This window comes from Melospiza melodia, chromosome 12 (assembly GCF_035770615.1).
Source record: "Melospiza melodia melodia isolate bMelMel2 chromosome 12, bMelMel2.pri, whole genome shotgun sequence".
NCBI lineage: Eukaryota > Metazoa > Chordata > Aves > Passeriformes > Passerellidae > Melospiza > Melospiza melodia.
In genome coordinates this window covers 27,536,902-27,555,114 of record NC_086205.1, presented here as the reverse complement: position 1 = coordinate 27,555,114, position 18,213 = coordinate 27,536,902, and the positions used below count along the sequence as shown (strand labels likewise).

The 18,213-nt window shown below is 50.8% G+C and overlaps 1 protein-coding gene across 1 annotated transcript in view; it reads right to left on the bottom strand.

Annotated features, from left to right (window-relative positions):
• PLCH1 (phospholipase C eta 1) overlaps positions 1-18,213 on the bottom strand; it is a 46,637-nt gene that overhangs the window by 23,504 nt on the left and 4,920 nt on the right. The window contains exons 2-4 of the mRNA XM_063167456.1: positions 3,146-3,292; positions 2,443-2,686; positions 1,088-1,217 (exon numbers count right to left, since the gene is read on the bottom strand). Coding sequence (XP_063023526.1) covers positions 1,088-1,217; positions 2,443-2,686; positions 3,146-3,292 — 521 coding nt within the window. The remainder of the gene's footprint in view (positions 1-1,087; positions 1,218-2,442; positions 2,687-3,145; positions 3,293-18,213) is intronic.

The window sequence follows — 18,213 nt, the reverse complement described above, 5'->3', positions numbered from 1 at the left end:
AAACCACTCAGGACAGTGTCAGAGTCTCCAATGCACATTATTTAATGTGCAGCACTCTGCAGAGGGGACAGCTCTGCAGCAGCCCTGGGACTCCCCACCAAAACACACACCCAGCATCTCCAGGCTGGATTTGCTGCTTCTCCTCAGAGGTAGGAGGAGAAGAAAACAGTACTTAGCACACACTAATACAAGCTTTTTTCCTGTGAACATCTGCCTAAGAGGATTGCTGTGGATTTTCAAAACAAAGAATATATTCTGGAGAATGGCTGACAGGCACTGTGTGGAGAGGAGCTGCAAACTCCTATCACAGCAAGTCAGCTGAGAGGAAAGGAATTCTCAGCTAAATGGTGTTGAATGGGGTATTAAATACTTTTAGATCTATTACATACCTTAAATGACATTTACAATCTGTGGGAACGAGTACAACCCAAACTAATCTCTGCAACACCACCCCACCAGTTTCCAGGTCTTTGGGAGTAACTCCAGACTCCAAAGATGTATCTCTAGTGGAGAATTTATGAAGAATAGAAGATTCTTCAACCTTCCCATGTTTTACAGCAAACCAGCTTTGAGCTGGTACTGGTTTAGAAAAGTGAAGAGGACCTATTTTGCTCTCCATTATGTCCTTGGTTTATCTTTCCTTTCCTGAAGTAAACACAAGGACTGGTGGAAAATGGGAGCTGTTTTCAGACAACAGAAGCAAAAAATTGATTCTAAATCCATCAAATCTGAATGGCTAAATATGAGGAAGTTGTTAAAACCTAATTACTTGCATCAAGCCAGTTTCTATTAAATAATTTTCCATAAAGGAAATGAAATAAACATTTCAGTAGCAACAGAGTGACTTCATTGTCCATCAGTGCCAGCATCGAACGGTTCAGTTCACAGAGCTGAAACCAACAATGCAGTAGAAAGAGTAACACTGGTAACTTTTCTGTGTGCTTCCTGTCATTGAAACAACATCCTGATGCCTACAAAAAGGCAGGACATTGAAAAAGCCTGTGAGTGCTGTGTTTGTGGTGCCAGGCTGCAGAGCCTGCCCTGGCTGTGCCCAGAAATGGATGTTGTCTGGTGTCCCAGCACACACCTGGAACATCTGGCGGACCTTCCTGCGGGGCAGGCTGACGTTCAGCTTGTGCATCAGCTGGTGGATCTCCTCGATGTTGAGCAGCCCGTCGCCGTTCTTGTCAGCCTCCTCGAAGGTCTGCTTCACCCAGCTGCCAGCGTGTCAAGGACAGGCACACAGGGCTCTCCCCAGGCACAGCACGCAGGGCAGCTCAGGAAAGAACCTTTTGCCCCTGCCCTTACTACAGCTCAGCCCAAGGCTTAAACCACCACTGGTTTATGGCAATTATTCACAGCTCAGCCCCTCTGCACTCCCATTTCTGGTGCTGGTTCCTCCTCTGAGAACGTGCTCCAAAGGTTTCAAATATTGCTGGGCTTACTCTGGGATCTTCTTCCACATATCCTTTCATTCTACCTGAGCTTCACTTCCCAACAGCCCCTTTCACCCCCTCCTTGCACAAATATCCCTCAGCACCTCCTGCTAAGTTCTTGCAGCAGCTGGGAGTGGGACAGGGCCATTCTGTGTGCAGGCTCCCAGCTGCCACACTGGATAAAACAAACAGGACTTGCAGTGATGTTTCACCAGGAGAGAAGATACAGCAGACAGGAGCAGCTCAGAAAAGCCATGGTTAAATATAGCAAGCTGAGGACAGGTGCACCAGAGCATGCAATACAACCCCAATGGACCTGTGCCTGCTGTGGATCAGAATCAAACACGGCAGATATAAATTAAAAATACCTGAAATATGTATATTCTCCAGGAGTTCCACTGGAGAGTTCCACGAGGCAGAAGAACAGACAGGTTACAATTTTAATTAAGATGGCCTTGGGGTTTGGTATTTGGGGGAAGAGTGTTCTTTGTGTATAACATTTTAGTCATCACTGTTGTGAAAAAAAAACTATGGGGAAAAAAAGGCACATGAAGAAAATATTCAGAGAACATGAGGTTCACTTTGGCTACTGAGCTACAACAAACATTTAAGGAGCTTTAAGGATTTGTGCTCCTGACAAACAATGGAGGCTGGGAAGGGCACAGGCATCTGACTTACACAAGAGCAACAGGGATGGCCAGGAGTTATTGAGGTACTGAGATAACTAGAAATAACTGGTCTGCCCCTTCAAAAGGGAATTCATTACCAAAATGCAAAATGCAAGCCTATCCCCTGACTCCCATGCAGTTGGATCCAGCCCCCAAGGCACAGCCCATGGTTTATCACACACAGAAGTGTCCGTGTCAAACCCCCTGCTCAGGTTTCCATCGCACTCAGTGGAAGGGCTTTGGTCACTCGATAGGAGGAGAAGGGACAGGCTGTGCTGAGGTGCCTGGAAACCGAGGCAGGCACATGACCCAGGGCGAGGCTGGCCCCCAAAGGATACTGGTCGTGCGTCCTCTGGCGCTTGGCCAGCGAGTCCTCGTCGCTGATCCCGGCCAGCAGGTACTTGAGCCCCGTGACCCAGGTGCGAGCCTCCTCGGGGTTGGACGTGATCAGGTCCAGGCTCTCCAGGTGGCTGCCGTGGTAAATGGTGAAGCAGCAGCTGGGCTCGAAGCTGCCCTCGGCGTGGCGGTGGAAGATCTCCGACTGCCGGCCCTCGCTGACTTTGTAAATGGAGTCGATGACAACTGGGGGGAAAGGGAACCAAAGCCCACGCTGGGACACCAGCCAGCCTCCTCCTGCTTCTCCCAGCCTGAGTTATTCAGGCTCAGAGGCATTAAACTTTACTAATGTTACATCTTCACATCCCAAAGCCCTCGCTGGGACAGCCAGCCAGCCTCCTCCTGCTTCTCCCAGCCTGAGTTATTCAGGCTCAGAGGCATTAAACTTTATTAATGCTACATCTTCACATCCCAAAGCCCTGTGGGACTGAAGGTTTCCCTGCCATGGCTGTGCCAAGTGCCAGCTGCCCCGGAGGCTCTGAGCACTGCCCAGAACATCACAGGGCTGAGGCTACAGAAAGGGAGCACAGGACACAGACACCAAGCATCTCCCATCAGCCCACGAGCCTCTGTGTGGCTCTGTAAGTCACACTCTAATACTAAAGTGACCCAGAAATTAGAAGAAATATGAGGAGGTTACTTTACTTTTTGCCTTTTCGCTCTTGCGGGAGGGCCTCCATCGGATGCAGGTCCTGTGCTCGTCCAGGTAGAAGAGACGGACCAGCCCCTTGGTTCCACTCTTCAGCTTCACCATCTGCGTCCCAGACTGCATCACACTCATGCATCTTTCAACTGTGGGGCAGAGCAGAACAAACTCAGCTGAACAGCCACCTCACCCACTAATGCCACGGCTCACGGGCTGCCCAGCGTGTGCCAGGCACACCCCAGCTCTGGCCTGAGCCTCCAGTGACACAAAGTGGGCAGTGCTGGGAAACTGTTCCTTCTTCACTGCCACTTTCTGCACACAGGAAAATGGGACAGCTCATCTGTCTGAACACCCTCTCAACAAAGGAGGCAAAGAAAACTTTCGTCTATGTTGAAGGAAAACATTTTATAGTTGTTCCATGTTCATCTTATTTACATTTTTTCTATTACTGCACACAGTGCTGTAATTTAAACCGCAGCACTCCATGCACTTGGACTGGTGAGATGCTCATTCAAACCCTGCAGTCCTTTGGGCTCAGCAGCCCTGGAGTTTGTCCCTCGTGCTGTGCCACTGGCAGAGCTGCTCACAGAATGACACAGACACATTCACACCCTCTCCATGCTGCCACCGACCTTCCAACTCACACTGGGATGATTTCCTTCTATCCACCCGTCCCATCTGAATGATAAGGCTTTTTTCCTCCTCTGTGTTTTGACTAAAATAAACCCATTTCTTCCATTTCATCTCCCATCCTCCCTCCTGCAGCCTTCCAAACACAAGGATCAAGATAAGATTTCCTCTTGATCTCAGTACATATCCACGCTCTTAAATTACCTTCTGGTTTTATCCATTCACAGCCTCTCCTCACTTGGTATCACTCCAAATTCATCTCCCTGGGTGATTTGTTTACACTCTGGCTGGCTCCCAAATAAACTCTCTGGGTCTGTCTTTATTTCTTATCACCCTTCCTCTCTGCAGCACTTCTCTCCCCAGTGCTCCTCAGTGTCACAGCAAAGGCCAACCCACACTCCCACTCCTCTGCCAGAGCTGGGATTTATTTATTTATCCTCCCAACAGCTCTGACACACTCACAGGCAGGCAGAGCAGCATCTAAACACTGAGCAAAGCAGGGCTGAGCAGCCCTTGGCACTGGAATAACCTCCCCTGGCTCCCTCACCCACCAGGAGCTGGCAAGGCAAACCCCACATGGAATAAACCCATCAGGAGGAGTCTTTTTCCTGAGTTCTCTTTTTGGAGAAAGGAGGGGACTGAGGTTGAGCTGAACAGAACCAAATTCTTCTGAAAGCCTCATGTGAGTGCAATAAATGTGTCCTTCATTATGTCCATAAATAATGGCACCCCCTGGATGAGCACATGCTGAATGAAGGTGAGTTTGGAAGGGCTTTAAGATTTACCATAAATGTGACATAAATCAAGCCAGAAGGTGATGTTAGACCATATCCACATGTTGGCTGGGGCAGCATTAACTTAGATATATCTAATACACACAAAGTACCAGGAAGACAAACATTTACACCACGAGGGATGGAAAACTCTGAACCTGAGAGAAGAAAGATGAACTGAAGCAAAAGGAGTCTCTAGAAGTCCCAATGTACATCCACACAGGAATGCCTTTCCTTGGCAGAGCCAGCCCTTCCCCGTGGACCTGAGTTGAGATGAGGTTTGCCTTGGATTCCCACCAAGACAAACAGGACCTGTCCCAGCAGAGCAGTGAGGGTGCTCACCCCGTACCCACACGTGCCCTGCTCCACCAGCCTGGCACACACACCAGCAGCACCTCTGCTTTCACTAACAGAGGCATCACTCCAGCAGCGCTTCAGCTCAGTGAGAGGTTTAGCAACAAGCTACTCAACGCAGCAAATCTGCTCCTTTGCACCTAAGGCTAGCAGTGACTGGTGAAAGTCTTACAAGAAGATCTAATTCTCACGTAAGGCTCTCTATTAACACCAGCTCGGTTGTCAGAGAAGAAATCCCAGCCCGGTTTCACTGAGATGCCATTGAGGGCAGCCAGCAAAAGGCAGAAGGGAGAAGATCACATCTATTCCATACAAGAAAAGCAGAGAATGGGCCACGGTCAGGTAACTGCAGCCAACAAAACTGTGGGGGAAAATAAAAACCATAAAAGGCAATCCAGTTCCTTCTTCACCATTTCAATTGCTTAAACATTTCTACATCGCATTTGGAATTGTTATGGGTGCAGTCACATTCATGCTTCAGGCACACTTCAGTCACAGGGAATAGATTTTAAATCACTTTCCTTTACAAAGTGGAGGACACCCAGTTCCTGCCCAATGTCTCAACAGCCTCCCCTCCCAAACCCCACCTGCAGCGGGTCCAGCGCCCCAGGGAGCACCATGTCTGCTGCCTGCACGTTCCCAATTCCAAGGAAGTACCACGAGAATTCAAACATTTAAAGAATAGTAAACATGTAAGAGAGTTCATGGCGTCATTGCTGCTGTGTAGGTGTTAATAACAAAGGCTCCACGTTCAAGAAGGGACTGGGGTAATGGAAATGCCACAGCAATCAGGAGCCCACTGGATCTCAGCTCTGCAAACCATTTACAAAACACCCCATCCTCCCCTTCAGGCTATTTATAAAATATAAGCACGCAAATAAAAAAGGTCTTTTTCAAATCTATTCTCAGTATGCTAATGCCGGTCCCTTGCCAGACACCACACATTAGCATCTGAATCAGGGAAGGTATTGAGCAGTGCAGGGCAGAATAAAGCTCCAGAAGAGCAGTTCAGGAAGGATTGCACTAAGGAATAGGGAAGCTGGTTCCAGAAAAACATCTAATCCTGTAGATAAACCAGGAATACAGAGCAAATGAAGCAGCTCCTCAATGCAGACACAGATTAAAATTTGGGGAAGCGAGACATGATTCCCATTAAAAGCTATTCTTCTAACACAAGGACTAGCTGGGCATTTTTTGCTCAAAGTCTGAAAATGAATTAAACTAGGACACAATGGAGTTTATGTTACAAGATCAAAGAAAATTAATCTGGAAGTTTAAATAAAAAATTATGCTTATGCAATGTATAAGGAAGGGCTGGAACTGGGTGAACCATTCCATGATTCTATGATAGTTGAAGCTTTAATTTAAAATTAAAAACCCCTGAAAACTACATTCACTTCTGTTTGCAGACTTATGCAAACTTGACAGTCTAAAATCATCCCAACAGACAACCTGGAGTTTAACGGGATTTAATAATGAAAGAGCAGTCTCCTTTTCTTGCTCCCAAAATAACCCTTTAAAGCAACACCGACCTGAATTCAAATAGCCCTTTTTAATTTCGTTTAGGCAGCTCTGTGGTGCCCCTGCCCACACTGCTCTCACTGCCCACTGAGCCAGCACTGCTGGGCAGCTGTGACCGCTCCATGGCACTAATCCCCAAAGAAACCAGCCCATGCCACCCTCTCTCCCTGTGCCACCCTCTGTTCTCATGCCACCCTAAATGCCCGCGCCACTCTCCATCCCCACACCACCCTCTGTCCCCGTGCCACCCTGCATCCCCTTGTGCCACCCTGCATCCCCTCATGCCACCCTCTGTCCCTGTGCCACCCTCCATCCCCTCATGCCACCATCTGTCCCCATGCCACCCCCCATCCCCTCGTGCCCCCAGTCCCTCCCCGTGCCCTCGGGTCACCCTCTGCTGCCCAGGGATGGCTCAGCACCAGCCCCCCAGGATCCCCACAAACCCCCATCGCTTGGGGGCCGTTCCCTGCATCCCGGGAGCTGGGAATTCTCTGGTTTATTAAAGTTCATTTAATCCCAGCAGTCACACTGGTGAAAGCACTTCTGCCTGCCCTAGTGCTCACCACAGGGACTTCGGGGTGTGCAGGACCCTGCAGTCAATGCTAGAGAAAATGATAATTATTTAGGGAAGTAAGACATTACGCTGAGCAGCATTTCCCAGCAAACACAAGAGCATTTTGCTATACAGGGCACATCCCTGCAGTGAAACAAACATCTCCTCCCATAAAACATGTTCTCTGAAATTAAATAAATATCCTGGCTATTTTTTGCTACTGTATTTTGGGGTTTAGTTTTTCAAGAAAACACTATTACCTTTGCATTAGCAGCACAACTCTACTGCCAAGAGTATACAGCAAAAGGAATTATCTGTCTCACCCCTGTTGTGAGACAGATAATTTTACTTAAAGTCAAAGATCAAAACAAATTTCTTATTGCTGTCCACAAATGTTCTTTTATTTTCCTGTATGTTAAGAAATTAATATTTCAAAGTGCAACCAAATGACAAAAAGTCTGGTCTCATCTTGCTTTTATGGACTTACTGTTACAGCCGTCTGACAAAACAAAAAGATTAACTAAGGTACAAAGAGCATTACCAAACACTGAGAAGTATAATTATGAAAGAGGATATAAACTGGGTATCTAAATGATAGGCATCAACTGCATTAAGCCAACATTAAGCTTGAAGAGATCAAAGGTACCCATGAAACGCAGGGGTTACTGTTCTAAGTGCAGCAGCAGCTCTTCTCCCCTGCATTCAGTGTTTGGGGTTTCTGTGTTCTGGGAAGGGCGGTGAGGCCCTGGCACAGCTGCTCTTCTCCCCTGCATTCAGTGTTTGGGGTTTCTGTGTTCTGTGAAGGGCTGCGAGGCCCTGGCACAGCTGCTCTTGTCCCCTGCATTCAGTGTTTGGGGTTTCTGTGTTCTGTGAAGGGCTGCGAGGCCCTGGCACAGCAGCTCTTGTCCCCTGCATTCAGTATTTGGAGTTCTGTGTGTTCTGTGAAGGGCTGTGAGGGCCTGGCACAGCAGCTCTTGTCCCCTGCATTCAGTATTTGGAGTTCTGTGTGTTCTGTGAAGGGCTGTGAGGCCCTGGCACAGCACCTCTTCTCCCCTGCATTCAGTGTTTGGGGTTTCTGTGTTCTGTGAAGGGCGGTGAGGCCCTGGCACAGCTGCTCTTCTCCCCTGCATTCAGTATTTGGGGTTTCTGTGTTCTGTGAAGGGCGGTGAGGCCCTGGCACAGCTGCTCTTGTCCCCTGCATTCAGTGTTTGGAGTTCTGTGTGTTCTGTGAAGGGCTGCGAGGCCCTGGCACAGCTGCTCTTCTCCCCTGCATTCAGTGTTTGGGGTTTCTGTGTTCTGTGAAGGGCGGTGAGGGCCTGGCACAGCAGCTCTTCTCCCCTGCATTCAGTGTTTGGGGTTTCTGTGTTCTGTGAAGGGCTGTGAGGGCCTGGCACAGCAGCTCTTCTCCCCTGCATTCAGTGTTTGGGGTTTCTGTGCTCTGTTAAGGGCGGTGAGGCCCTGGCACAGCTGCCCAGGCAGTGCTGGGGTCACTGTCCCTGGGGCATGTGGAAATGAGCGGATGCGGCTCTCGAGGCCCCAGGTTAGTGCTGAACGCTGTGCTGGGGCTGGGCTGATGGTTGGATCTCATTGTCTGAAAGGTCCTTCCCAAAGAGCCCCAGCCCTGCCCTGGAGCCCGCACACAGCTGCTGTCCCGTCCTGCAGGGAAAACACCCCGGATCCAGCCCGGGCCCAAAGCACACCCCAGAACCCTGCGATGTTCTCAGCCCTCTGCCCTCTCCATCATCCCCCCACGCTGAGCACGGAGTCTGCCCCTCCAGTAATGCCATCCAACACCATTTTCTGTTCTGCCAGCTCCACCCCAGAGCACATCTCATCTCAGTCCCACGCAGCAGCACTAATGCCATCGGGGTGCTGATTGTTGGGGGTTACATAACAGCCCAAGGGCCGGGGGCACAGGGGGCACACGCAGGTCTGGGGCACTCCCCAGCAGGACTGGGCTTTGGTTTAAACAGCCACAGCTCATATTTTATGCCAGTTTAATTTGCCTCGCAGCAGCTCTTGCGGCCTCACGGAATTTCACATTAAGCTTCTTACAGTGGGTTTAATGGTAATCTCTGGGAGTCCGTGGACATGAGATGGACAATCAATCTCTCACGCTTCTGCACTTCCCAAGAAACCCTCGAGGGAGCCACTCAGCACCAGCAGAGCCACCAGAGGCTGAAAAGGGCACGGGCAATTCATCTCAGCCTTGGAGAGCAGAGCATCAACACCAGTAACCAAACACAACTGAATGGTGTCTAATCAAAGCAAATCACTAACTCTGGGAAGCAGCTCGTGCTTGTAAAGTCACTAAATAATATGCAAACAATAAAGGGGTGAAGCTGAAGAGCAAAACCATTCACTATCCAGAATGGAGAAACAACCCCAAGCACAACTGAAATCTATCAGCATGTTTCAGCTCTTTTAAGTCCGGGAACTGTCTGGTGGTGTCTTTTTTTCTTTCAAAATAACCCAAAACAAATGCAAAAGCTGGGGATCAGCAGCTCCCAGAAGTCACGTCTGAGTAACACATATTTCACAGCAGCTGCTCTTTCAGCCTCCCCTATTGACACTGCGGGCTCCGTGCTTCCAGGACGGCCAATAACTCATCTCATTTTCACACTACAAGTGAAAGGTCTCTGCTCCTCACCTTTTCAAGCTGATCCCTGACAACCCTTAGTTATTCTTGCCATGGGAGAGCCCAGAGCTCCTTCCCAGGCTGAGGCCCCCTCCTCTTTTGCTCTGAGAGATCAGAAAGGAACCAGAAGTATCCAAACAAAAGCTTGGCACTACAGTATAATCAAAAAGAGCCTGAATGGTCCTTAATGACAAGCTTTGTTCCCTCACTGAGACTTCAGAGAGCACTGTGCAGTGCAGAAATGTCCTGCCAGGCCAGTGCCTCTTTCACAGGGGCTGTGCTGCCCTGCTGGACCCCATGAATAATGCATGTTTTCCAGCCCTGCCCAAGGACCCCTCCTTCTGCCAGCTCAGCAAAGTTCCACTTATTATCTTCAAGCAATTAGCCCAGGTTTCATCCTTTCTTCAGAAACAACTCCACCAGAGCTGCGCATTGTGAGAGCCCTGGTGCCACAGCAGCACAGCGTGGCTGGGGACTGCAAGTTTCCCATTAGGACTGTGGAATTAATCCTCTGTCAACACTGAAAAGCACAATCGTTTAAGCACAGCCATGGCCGAGTGCCAAGGCACATTGTCACATCAATGGGGTGAACAAGGAGCACAGATTTATTAAGCAAACACAGTTAAGTTTGCACATCCTAATCCTCTTTCTTCCTCGAGGATCCCTCAGCAGGGAGGGCACAGCAGTCGATTATGACACTCCAGAAAGTGGAAAAAGCAGGAGGTGGGAAGAGAGGCAGGAGGAGGAGGAGGAGGAGGAGGAGGAGGAGAGTTTCTGCTGCCCCTGCCAAGGGGAGGATGAGCACACAGGTGTGTGGTGTCACTGTGCCAGATCCAGGGTGGCTTTCAGGACCCTCCCCCTGTGTGACCATGGCCCGGAGCACCAGGCACCATCCCCAGGTCTGTCCCCATGTCCCCAAAGGAAACCTGGGGCTCCCCAGGCCAGGGTAGCTCTGCTCAGGAGGGCAATGCCTCCTCACTGCAGCTGGGCCACCCCTGCAGTGCCAGGGGCTCCTCCTTGGCAGAGAGCATCTGAGCACCCCAGGGGCTGAGCCTCTGGATGCAGAGGTGGAGAACAGTGAGCCACGAGCTCTTTCTCTGCCAGAATCCCATATCTGCCCTCTGAAAAAATCAATAGGTGCATAAATAAGGATCATACATCAGTGAACCAGACCTTGTTCTCAGCCTCCCTGTGTTGTATGATGCAACAAATACAATTCCCACCAGAGCACACTGAGCTAGGGCAGACCTCCTCATTCACCACACCGCCCTTTGTATGTCACACCTCCCACTCAACTGCACCAATTTAACAAAAAATAGGGGTAAAAAACCCCCACCACCAAAAGGCCCTTCCTAGAGCTCACCCCTGTGCCCACACAGAGACGTGCAGAGGATGAACTGTGCCAGCCTCAGGGCAAGCAGTCAGCCCTGATGTCTGCAGACTGATCAGCAAACAGCCACGCGTGGCAGCACCTCAGCCCTGTCAGCACCACGGGCTGGGATGGGAGTGCCCTGATGGCACAGAGCAGCTGCAAGGGGGATCCAGTGCCCAGCACCTGGGGCCAGGCTGAGGGAGCACTGCTTCCCTCCAGGCTGCCAAGCAAAGCCACATCTGGGGCTCGGCTACAGGCTAGGAAGAGGGAAAAAGGCAGAATAGAATGGAAGGTGAAGTTAATTAACCTTTAAAAGTGATGAATGGAGACTGCAGTGCAACAGATGATATGAACTAATTTATTCACCCTCCTCAGAAATAGTCATTTTGCTAAAGAAACATGTTTATCTATTCTATTTTAAATTGCCTCGGTGCAAGTCACCGACAGTGAGTCATCTGTGGGCAAACAATGAGCTGACAGCCTCAAACACCAAAGTGATTTTATTACTGAAAATGATGCTGCTTTGTGCATCCGAGTTCCAGGCTGATGGATGTTTCTGCTGGTAGCGTGGGAACACCTGTGAGCCCGTTCTCTGCTGCACTGATGACCTGCACAGCACAGCTCCAGCTCCCTGCTATAGCCAGGAACAGCCAGCCTGGGCCGCTCACAGCTCCCAGCTCACTCAGGCAAGGAGACACGAGCAGCACTCGCTCCCTGAGGCACCAGCTGCTGGAGGAAAGGGGACGAGCCAGCACACACCCCCCTTGCAGCAGGCTCGGTGCTGGACAGAGCTGGGAGCTTTCTGCCAGCACGTTCTGCTCACAGCCCCTCGTGTCCCCAAGCTACTGTGAGCCACCACTGACCCCCATGTGGCACTGGGGCAGCTCAGGCTCCAGACAAGCACTGAAGGAGTCACCTCCACAACTCCCATCGATGCCCCAGGCTTTTGGAAAGACAGCAGTTCTTCAGCAAATGACAAAAACGTTTCCCCTAACACCATGACTGCTCTGTGGATTTACTGAAACGAGTAGATTTCATTCACAAGCACCAAAACCACGAACACTAAGCAGTTAGCAAGCACATAATCTAGTTACTCCCTGGCCAGCCACGTCTCTGCAGAGCTGGTGAGACACTGCCCCACCAGCATCCAGCTCCAGCTCCCTCAGCAGGGCCACGCAGGGACACTTTGTGGTGCCCCACTGTGACACTGGGTCAGCCAGCACTCAGGGCAACACGGGGCAACCTGCTCAGGATACACCGAACACCTGGAGGCTTTCAGCCTGCCCAAGCTGCCATGTGCATGTGCCAGCTTCTTGTGAGTGCATTTAATGCTGAGACAGCTTTAAGCTGTTCCTGGAATGAAACCTGTGGATGGCCAAGTTCTCCCCAGGAGTTTGGTGCCTTCCATAGGCACTCAGACCAGTCTGCTGCTCCAGGCGAATTCCCTCACATACCAGGATCCCAGAGCCTGCACAGGTGCCTGCACAGCTGCAGGCACACGAGTCCCACAGCAGCACTAATAAGGACATTGAACAGGGCACTGCCATGGTCCCTGCTACAGGGGGAGCCTGGCCATGACCCCACCTAAAAGCTCAGTGCCAGGGACGCCAGGGACAGCAGGGACAGCAGGGACAGCCACTCACTGCTCCACAGCCCCCGCTGCCCTCCCCACACTGAGGTGGCACTGCCACAGCCAAGGATGACCAGCTGGCATTTGGCCTTGCTGTCACATCTGGGTGAGGAAGGGACTGCAGAATGACCTGGAGCAGAACTCCACCCTCAGCCGAGTTCCCTGCTGTGGAACGAGCTCACCCACACACACAGGGCCAAGAGATTCAAACCCTGAACCTGATGCTTTCCTTGCAGGCCTGGTGCAGCCCCTCCAGGAGAGCTGGCTGCTGTGAATTATTCAGTGGGGCCATATCCATTACCTGGGGAGGCAGATGGAGTAACACCTGCCCTCCTTTAGCCACGGAGAGCTCTGGGTACCCAACACCAGCAGCCCTTGGCACCACGGCTCAGCAGCCCAGCACAGGCAGCCCTCCCTGCAGGCCATCCTCAAATAACTCATTTTGCCTGAAATAGGCTCTGGTTTCTATACAACAGCCGTCCCTATTCCCAGAGACTTCCAGCAGATAAAAAATATCTACTAAAATCAACCATGACAGATACAAAGGGAAAAAAGTATCAACTGCCAAGGCTGCCCTGAAATTTTCTAACATAACAGGAAAGATGATATTTCAAAGTTTAATCCATGACTTTTGATGGCTTTATTTTAGATTAGCCTGTTTGATTTTAAATTACAGACAACCTTGTCACAAAAATTTCTTCTGCGCTACACAATTCTGGCAAGAAAGCTCTTATGCTAAATGTATTTTCTAAGTGTTTTCTTTAAAAGAACATAATCCAACATCCTTAAGGATGAGAAAAACACAAAAATTAACTTGAATGTACCATGATTTCTCCTTCTCTCTACAGCATTCACTCTTTATCCACTTAGAGGCTTAAGCTAACTGCCGCTTTCTATTCAGCACTGACTTAAACTGAAAAAAATTATAAACTACAAGATACTGAAGAAAGTTATTCAAGATGTCTTCCTTTTTTGTATCATCTCCTGCAATTCTTGGAAAGACATCTTTTATCCAGTGCTTTCATTCAAATTTTACATACCACTTGCAAATGTGTTATACTATTATAAGTGCTACTAAAAAAAACTCCTCTCTGCTGAAAGCCACAGCAAAATTCCCAACAGATGAAAAGGTCAAGAATGTTTTTATTCAAGGCAAACACATTTGTAATAATTTAGGCTAACACAGAAGTGCAGTTTGTTCTCATCAAAAGAGCAGTATCTCAAACACAAGCTACATGTTTTCATAGAGAAGCTGACTTGACTTTCCAGTCAATACAAACCCACCAGGTTTTCTTGTTAAACATTCAGGAATAGATACACACTTGTTATACCAACAACGTCCACACAAACACTGCAATTTACCAAACCCAAGGGTTAAGTTACCTGATTTTTCTATAACTATTTCCAGACAGATTACAAGTTTGTCTTATGGCAATTCCAAACTCAAACATCCTTACCTTTTTCTGGACTTAAATTTTTATATACTTCAAGGTCTGCCATTAAATTTGTAACTCGGGCATTATTGGCAAGCAGAATGGAAATTCTCCCTTCGGGAAAGGCTCAGTTTGATCTTCGTGCCTTCAGAGCCAAGCAATCCTTGGAAGCACAGCCGAGCGCCGCTCCTCAGGACGAGCGAGGAAACCTCGGCGATCCGTAGCACAGATGCGGAGGGGAGAGGCGGTCACTCGGCTCACGCTGGGGGAGCGCAGGCTGCGCGGGGGCCGGCAGGGTCTGCCCGTGCCGCGGCTGCGGGGCGGCGCTGCTCCGGCGGCTCCGCGCACAGCGCCGGGCACGGCACAGGGCTCCGGGCACGGCAAGGGGCTCCGGGCACGGCAAGGGGCTCCGGGCACGGCAAGGGGCTCCGGGCACGGCAAGGGGCTCCGGGCACGGCACGGGGCTCCGGGCACGGCACAGGGCTCCGGGCACGGCAAGGGGCTGCGGGCACCGCGAGGGGCTCCGGGCTCCGCACACAGCGCCGGGCACGGCAAAGGGCTCCGGGCACCGCGAGGGGCTCCGGGCTCTGCGCACAGCGCCGGGCACGGCAAAGGGCTCCGGGCACGGCAAGGGGCTCCGGGCTCCGCAGAGGGCTCCGGGCACCGCAGAGGGGCTCCGGGCTCCGCGCACAGCGCCGGGCACGGCAAGGGGCTCCGGGCACGGCAAGGGGCTCCGGGCACCGCGAGGGGCTCCGGGCTCCGCGCACAGCGCCGGGCACCGCAAAGGGCTCCGGGCACCGCGAGGGCTCCGGGCTCCGCAGGCGCTCCGGGCTCCGCAGGCGCTCCGGGCTCCGCAGGCGCTCCGGGCTCCGGGCACGGCACGCTCCGGGCTCCGCAGGCGCTCCGGGCTCCGCAGGCGCTCCGGGCTCCGCAGGCGCTCCGGGCTCCGGGCACGGCACGCTCCGGGCTCCGCAGGCGCTCCGGGCTCCGCAGGCGCTCCGGGCTCCGCAGGCGCTCCGGGCTCCGCAGGCGCTCCGGGCTCGGAGCGCGGCCGGCCCCGGGCAGCGCAGGGACTCCGCGGGCAGCGGGGCGAGGGGCGGGCAGGGATTACCACACTCCGGCTCGGGAGCGGCGGAGTGACGCAGGCTGGATGCGGCAGGGGAAACCCGAGCCCGCTCCCGAGTAACCCCCGCATCTGCAGCCGGAGGGGAGAAACCCCCCAGCACCTTTGTGGCCTTTGCCCCGGCTCCGTGCCCCTGCTGCTGCCGCTGTCCCACCGTCCCCAGCTCCGGGAACGGCCACCCTGCAGGGACAGGCCAGCTGCGGCACAAACGCACCCGGGTCGGGCTGTGCATCCCTGAGCGAGGCAAGGAACGAGGAGCGGGAGCTGAGCACCAGCTCTGCCAGCAGCTACAGAAACCCCCCGTGCCCCTGGAGAAATCCTGGGCTGCTTTAAGGCATCCCAGTGCTCCTGAAATCAGGCAAAGTGGAACAATGGGCAGGAGCATTCAGACTTGCACAAATTGCACTTCCTTACAGCGGAGCCCACAGGGCTGGAAAGCGCAGCAAGAATGAAGTCAGCTCCACATACAATGCTTCACATCCTTCATTTATTGCATTTTCTAATTCTTTCCCTCTTCAGCTGGCTCTTCCACTGTGACATTTACATCAGCACACCAAAGGAATTCCCAGCTGTATTCCTAAACACTGTGACAGCAATAAAAGAGACAGACTTTGTCAAGCACAGGCCAGGAAAAAGTTACACGACAGACAACGTGACAGAGGAGGAAAACAAATAAAAACCACTCAAAAAACCACCCCTCATAGTTCCACATGCCTGCAGAACTTCAGTGGGATGGGAGACAAAATCCAAGTGGAGCTGACATGTTTTACCTCCTGAGAAATCATCATTTCATAGCTGTTGGTAGCACAGAGAGCCTTCCCACAGCCCCCACGACAGAGCTCAGCACTCTGTGGGTATCCATGGACCATGTCCAGGACCCTGGAAGGTGAATCGAGACCCCAGACCCACTGCAGGATCTCTTGGCTGCTCAGCTGTGGCTCTGGTGGCACTGTCAGGAGGTGGCACAAGTCCCGCTCTGAGGAGGGAGTGTCACCCATTGCCAGGCAGAGCAAGGGAAATGGGGTGGCCACGGCGTTACCCCAGCTCTGGTTCTCAGCCCACCACGTTCATGGCTGAAACCACCACTGTGGTGCCTCTAGACAGTTACCAGTGCATTGAAATTATGCAGTTCAACAACAAAAAATAAACTGTCACTGCTGTACAGTTTAATTATTGATATATCAGATTGCACTTGATAATGTGTTAAATGCAAATTACTCACACTCCTACTGTTCTGTTAATTATAATACATGCTACACACAAGCACCTTCAATGCCACAGCTGCTCTGTAAGAAACCTTACGCAATCACCAATACACTCTTCATTATTTTGTCTCCAAAATAAGCTTCCTTTTAAAACCAGACATGCCTAAATGCTACATGTCTTTAGAAATTCAAGCATGTTATGTAGGTTAGAAGCACATTACAGCAAACAAATGAAGATGTTATGTAATTTAGTTGACAGATGCCAAATGGTATAAGAAGACCTGTAGGTTTATCCAACTTCAAAAAAACTCCAAAATCAATCCCCATGACAACTCCTCAGTGTCAAGCCAGGTTTTGCACTGAATCCCAAGCCCTGACGGTTGGTTTGGCTTTTCCTTGCTCACAGGCTCATTGTCCTGCTGGGAATGCTCTGCAGGGCCACAGCTCACACAGTTCCAGCAGTCCCAGAGGTGATGGTGACAAACAAGTTTCTGAACAAAGAAGCCACTTCCCTTTGCCTGTAGCTGATTGCCATCAATGGTCACTGTAAGACAAGACCTTTTCAGCCATCGCTGCTGTCCTGGGGGTGCTGCACAGCACCAGCTGAGGGCTGGCAGGAACAGGAACAGCCTCACCTCCACACCTGCCTTTCCCACTTGGGCTTCCTGCCCACACCTCACGAGGCTCAGATTACTGCACAGAGACACAGCCCTGCAAGTTCTACTGCAAAAATATCCATTTTCCAATAAACGAGAATATGATTTAACTAACAGTTTGGAAATTACAGCATCAGAGGAAGATTCATTTTCTAGCTCATTGGGTTTTCCTTTATCACTGTCAAAATAGCTGGAAACCAGCACAAAGCCTAATTCTGCTAAAGAGCAAGAAAAGCTGATTAGAGAACTAACACCTCTTACAGGGAATAGATAATGAAATAAGGAGATAACAACATCTTCATAATCATCTTCCAAGTGTAATCTTAGATCTGAACTGTGAGACAATCTCCTTGTGAAAAGTCAGCCATCAGTGAATAAAACTTTGTATCAGCTGCACAGAAAACTTGTCATTTTTATCAGATTAAAGCTTTTATCAACTCACTTATCGTTAATGAAGACATGGTTCTACGGAAAGCTGAGAAACACACAAAAATGAAAGGAGAAAAATACTTGGCATTGGAACACAAGGACCTGAAATACTGTCTGGAGACAGATCCCACACGAGACTCCACCTTTCATTAACAGATGCAGAGACAGACACAGCTCTTGAACAAAGCAGAGAGTTTCTTCAGGCACTTCAGGCCCTTTTTAAACCTCAGTGGACTTGAATACATTAATTCCTTAACGCTCTTCTTGCAAACACATTTCCATTTACATCTGTTTGTCCCAAGGAACGGATTGTGGATATTTCACATAAATCAGAACATGAGCCCAAACCCAAATTCCTGCACTCGTTCTGCTTTCCCAGCACCATTCTGAAGCAGATAAAAGGCTGAGCCCTGCAGCCCACAGCTGGCATCTGTAGCTGTGCCCCCAGCCCCGCACGAGGCTCCAGCAGAGCTAATTATAGAGCACTGCCCATAGCAAACATCAGGCCTGAAGGATTTGTGCAATCTGGCGAAGCTCTGGGACTGCTCCCCCAAAACTCTTGTGCTCCAATAACCAAAATAGGCCATTTGACTGCATAAAAAAGGACAACAGAAGGCATTTTCTGTTCTCATTGGGCACGGAAGTCTGAGGCCACTGAAGCAAGGAGGGGCTCTCCGTGGTTTCCTCATCAGGGTGTTGGACAGCCAAAGGCACCAGGATGTGCCCAGCACAATTTAAGGACCTTCCGTG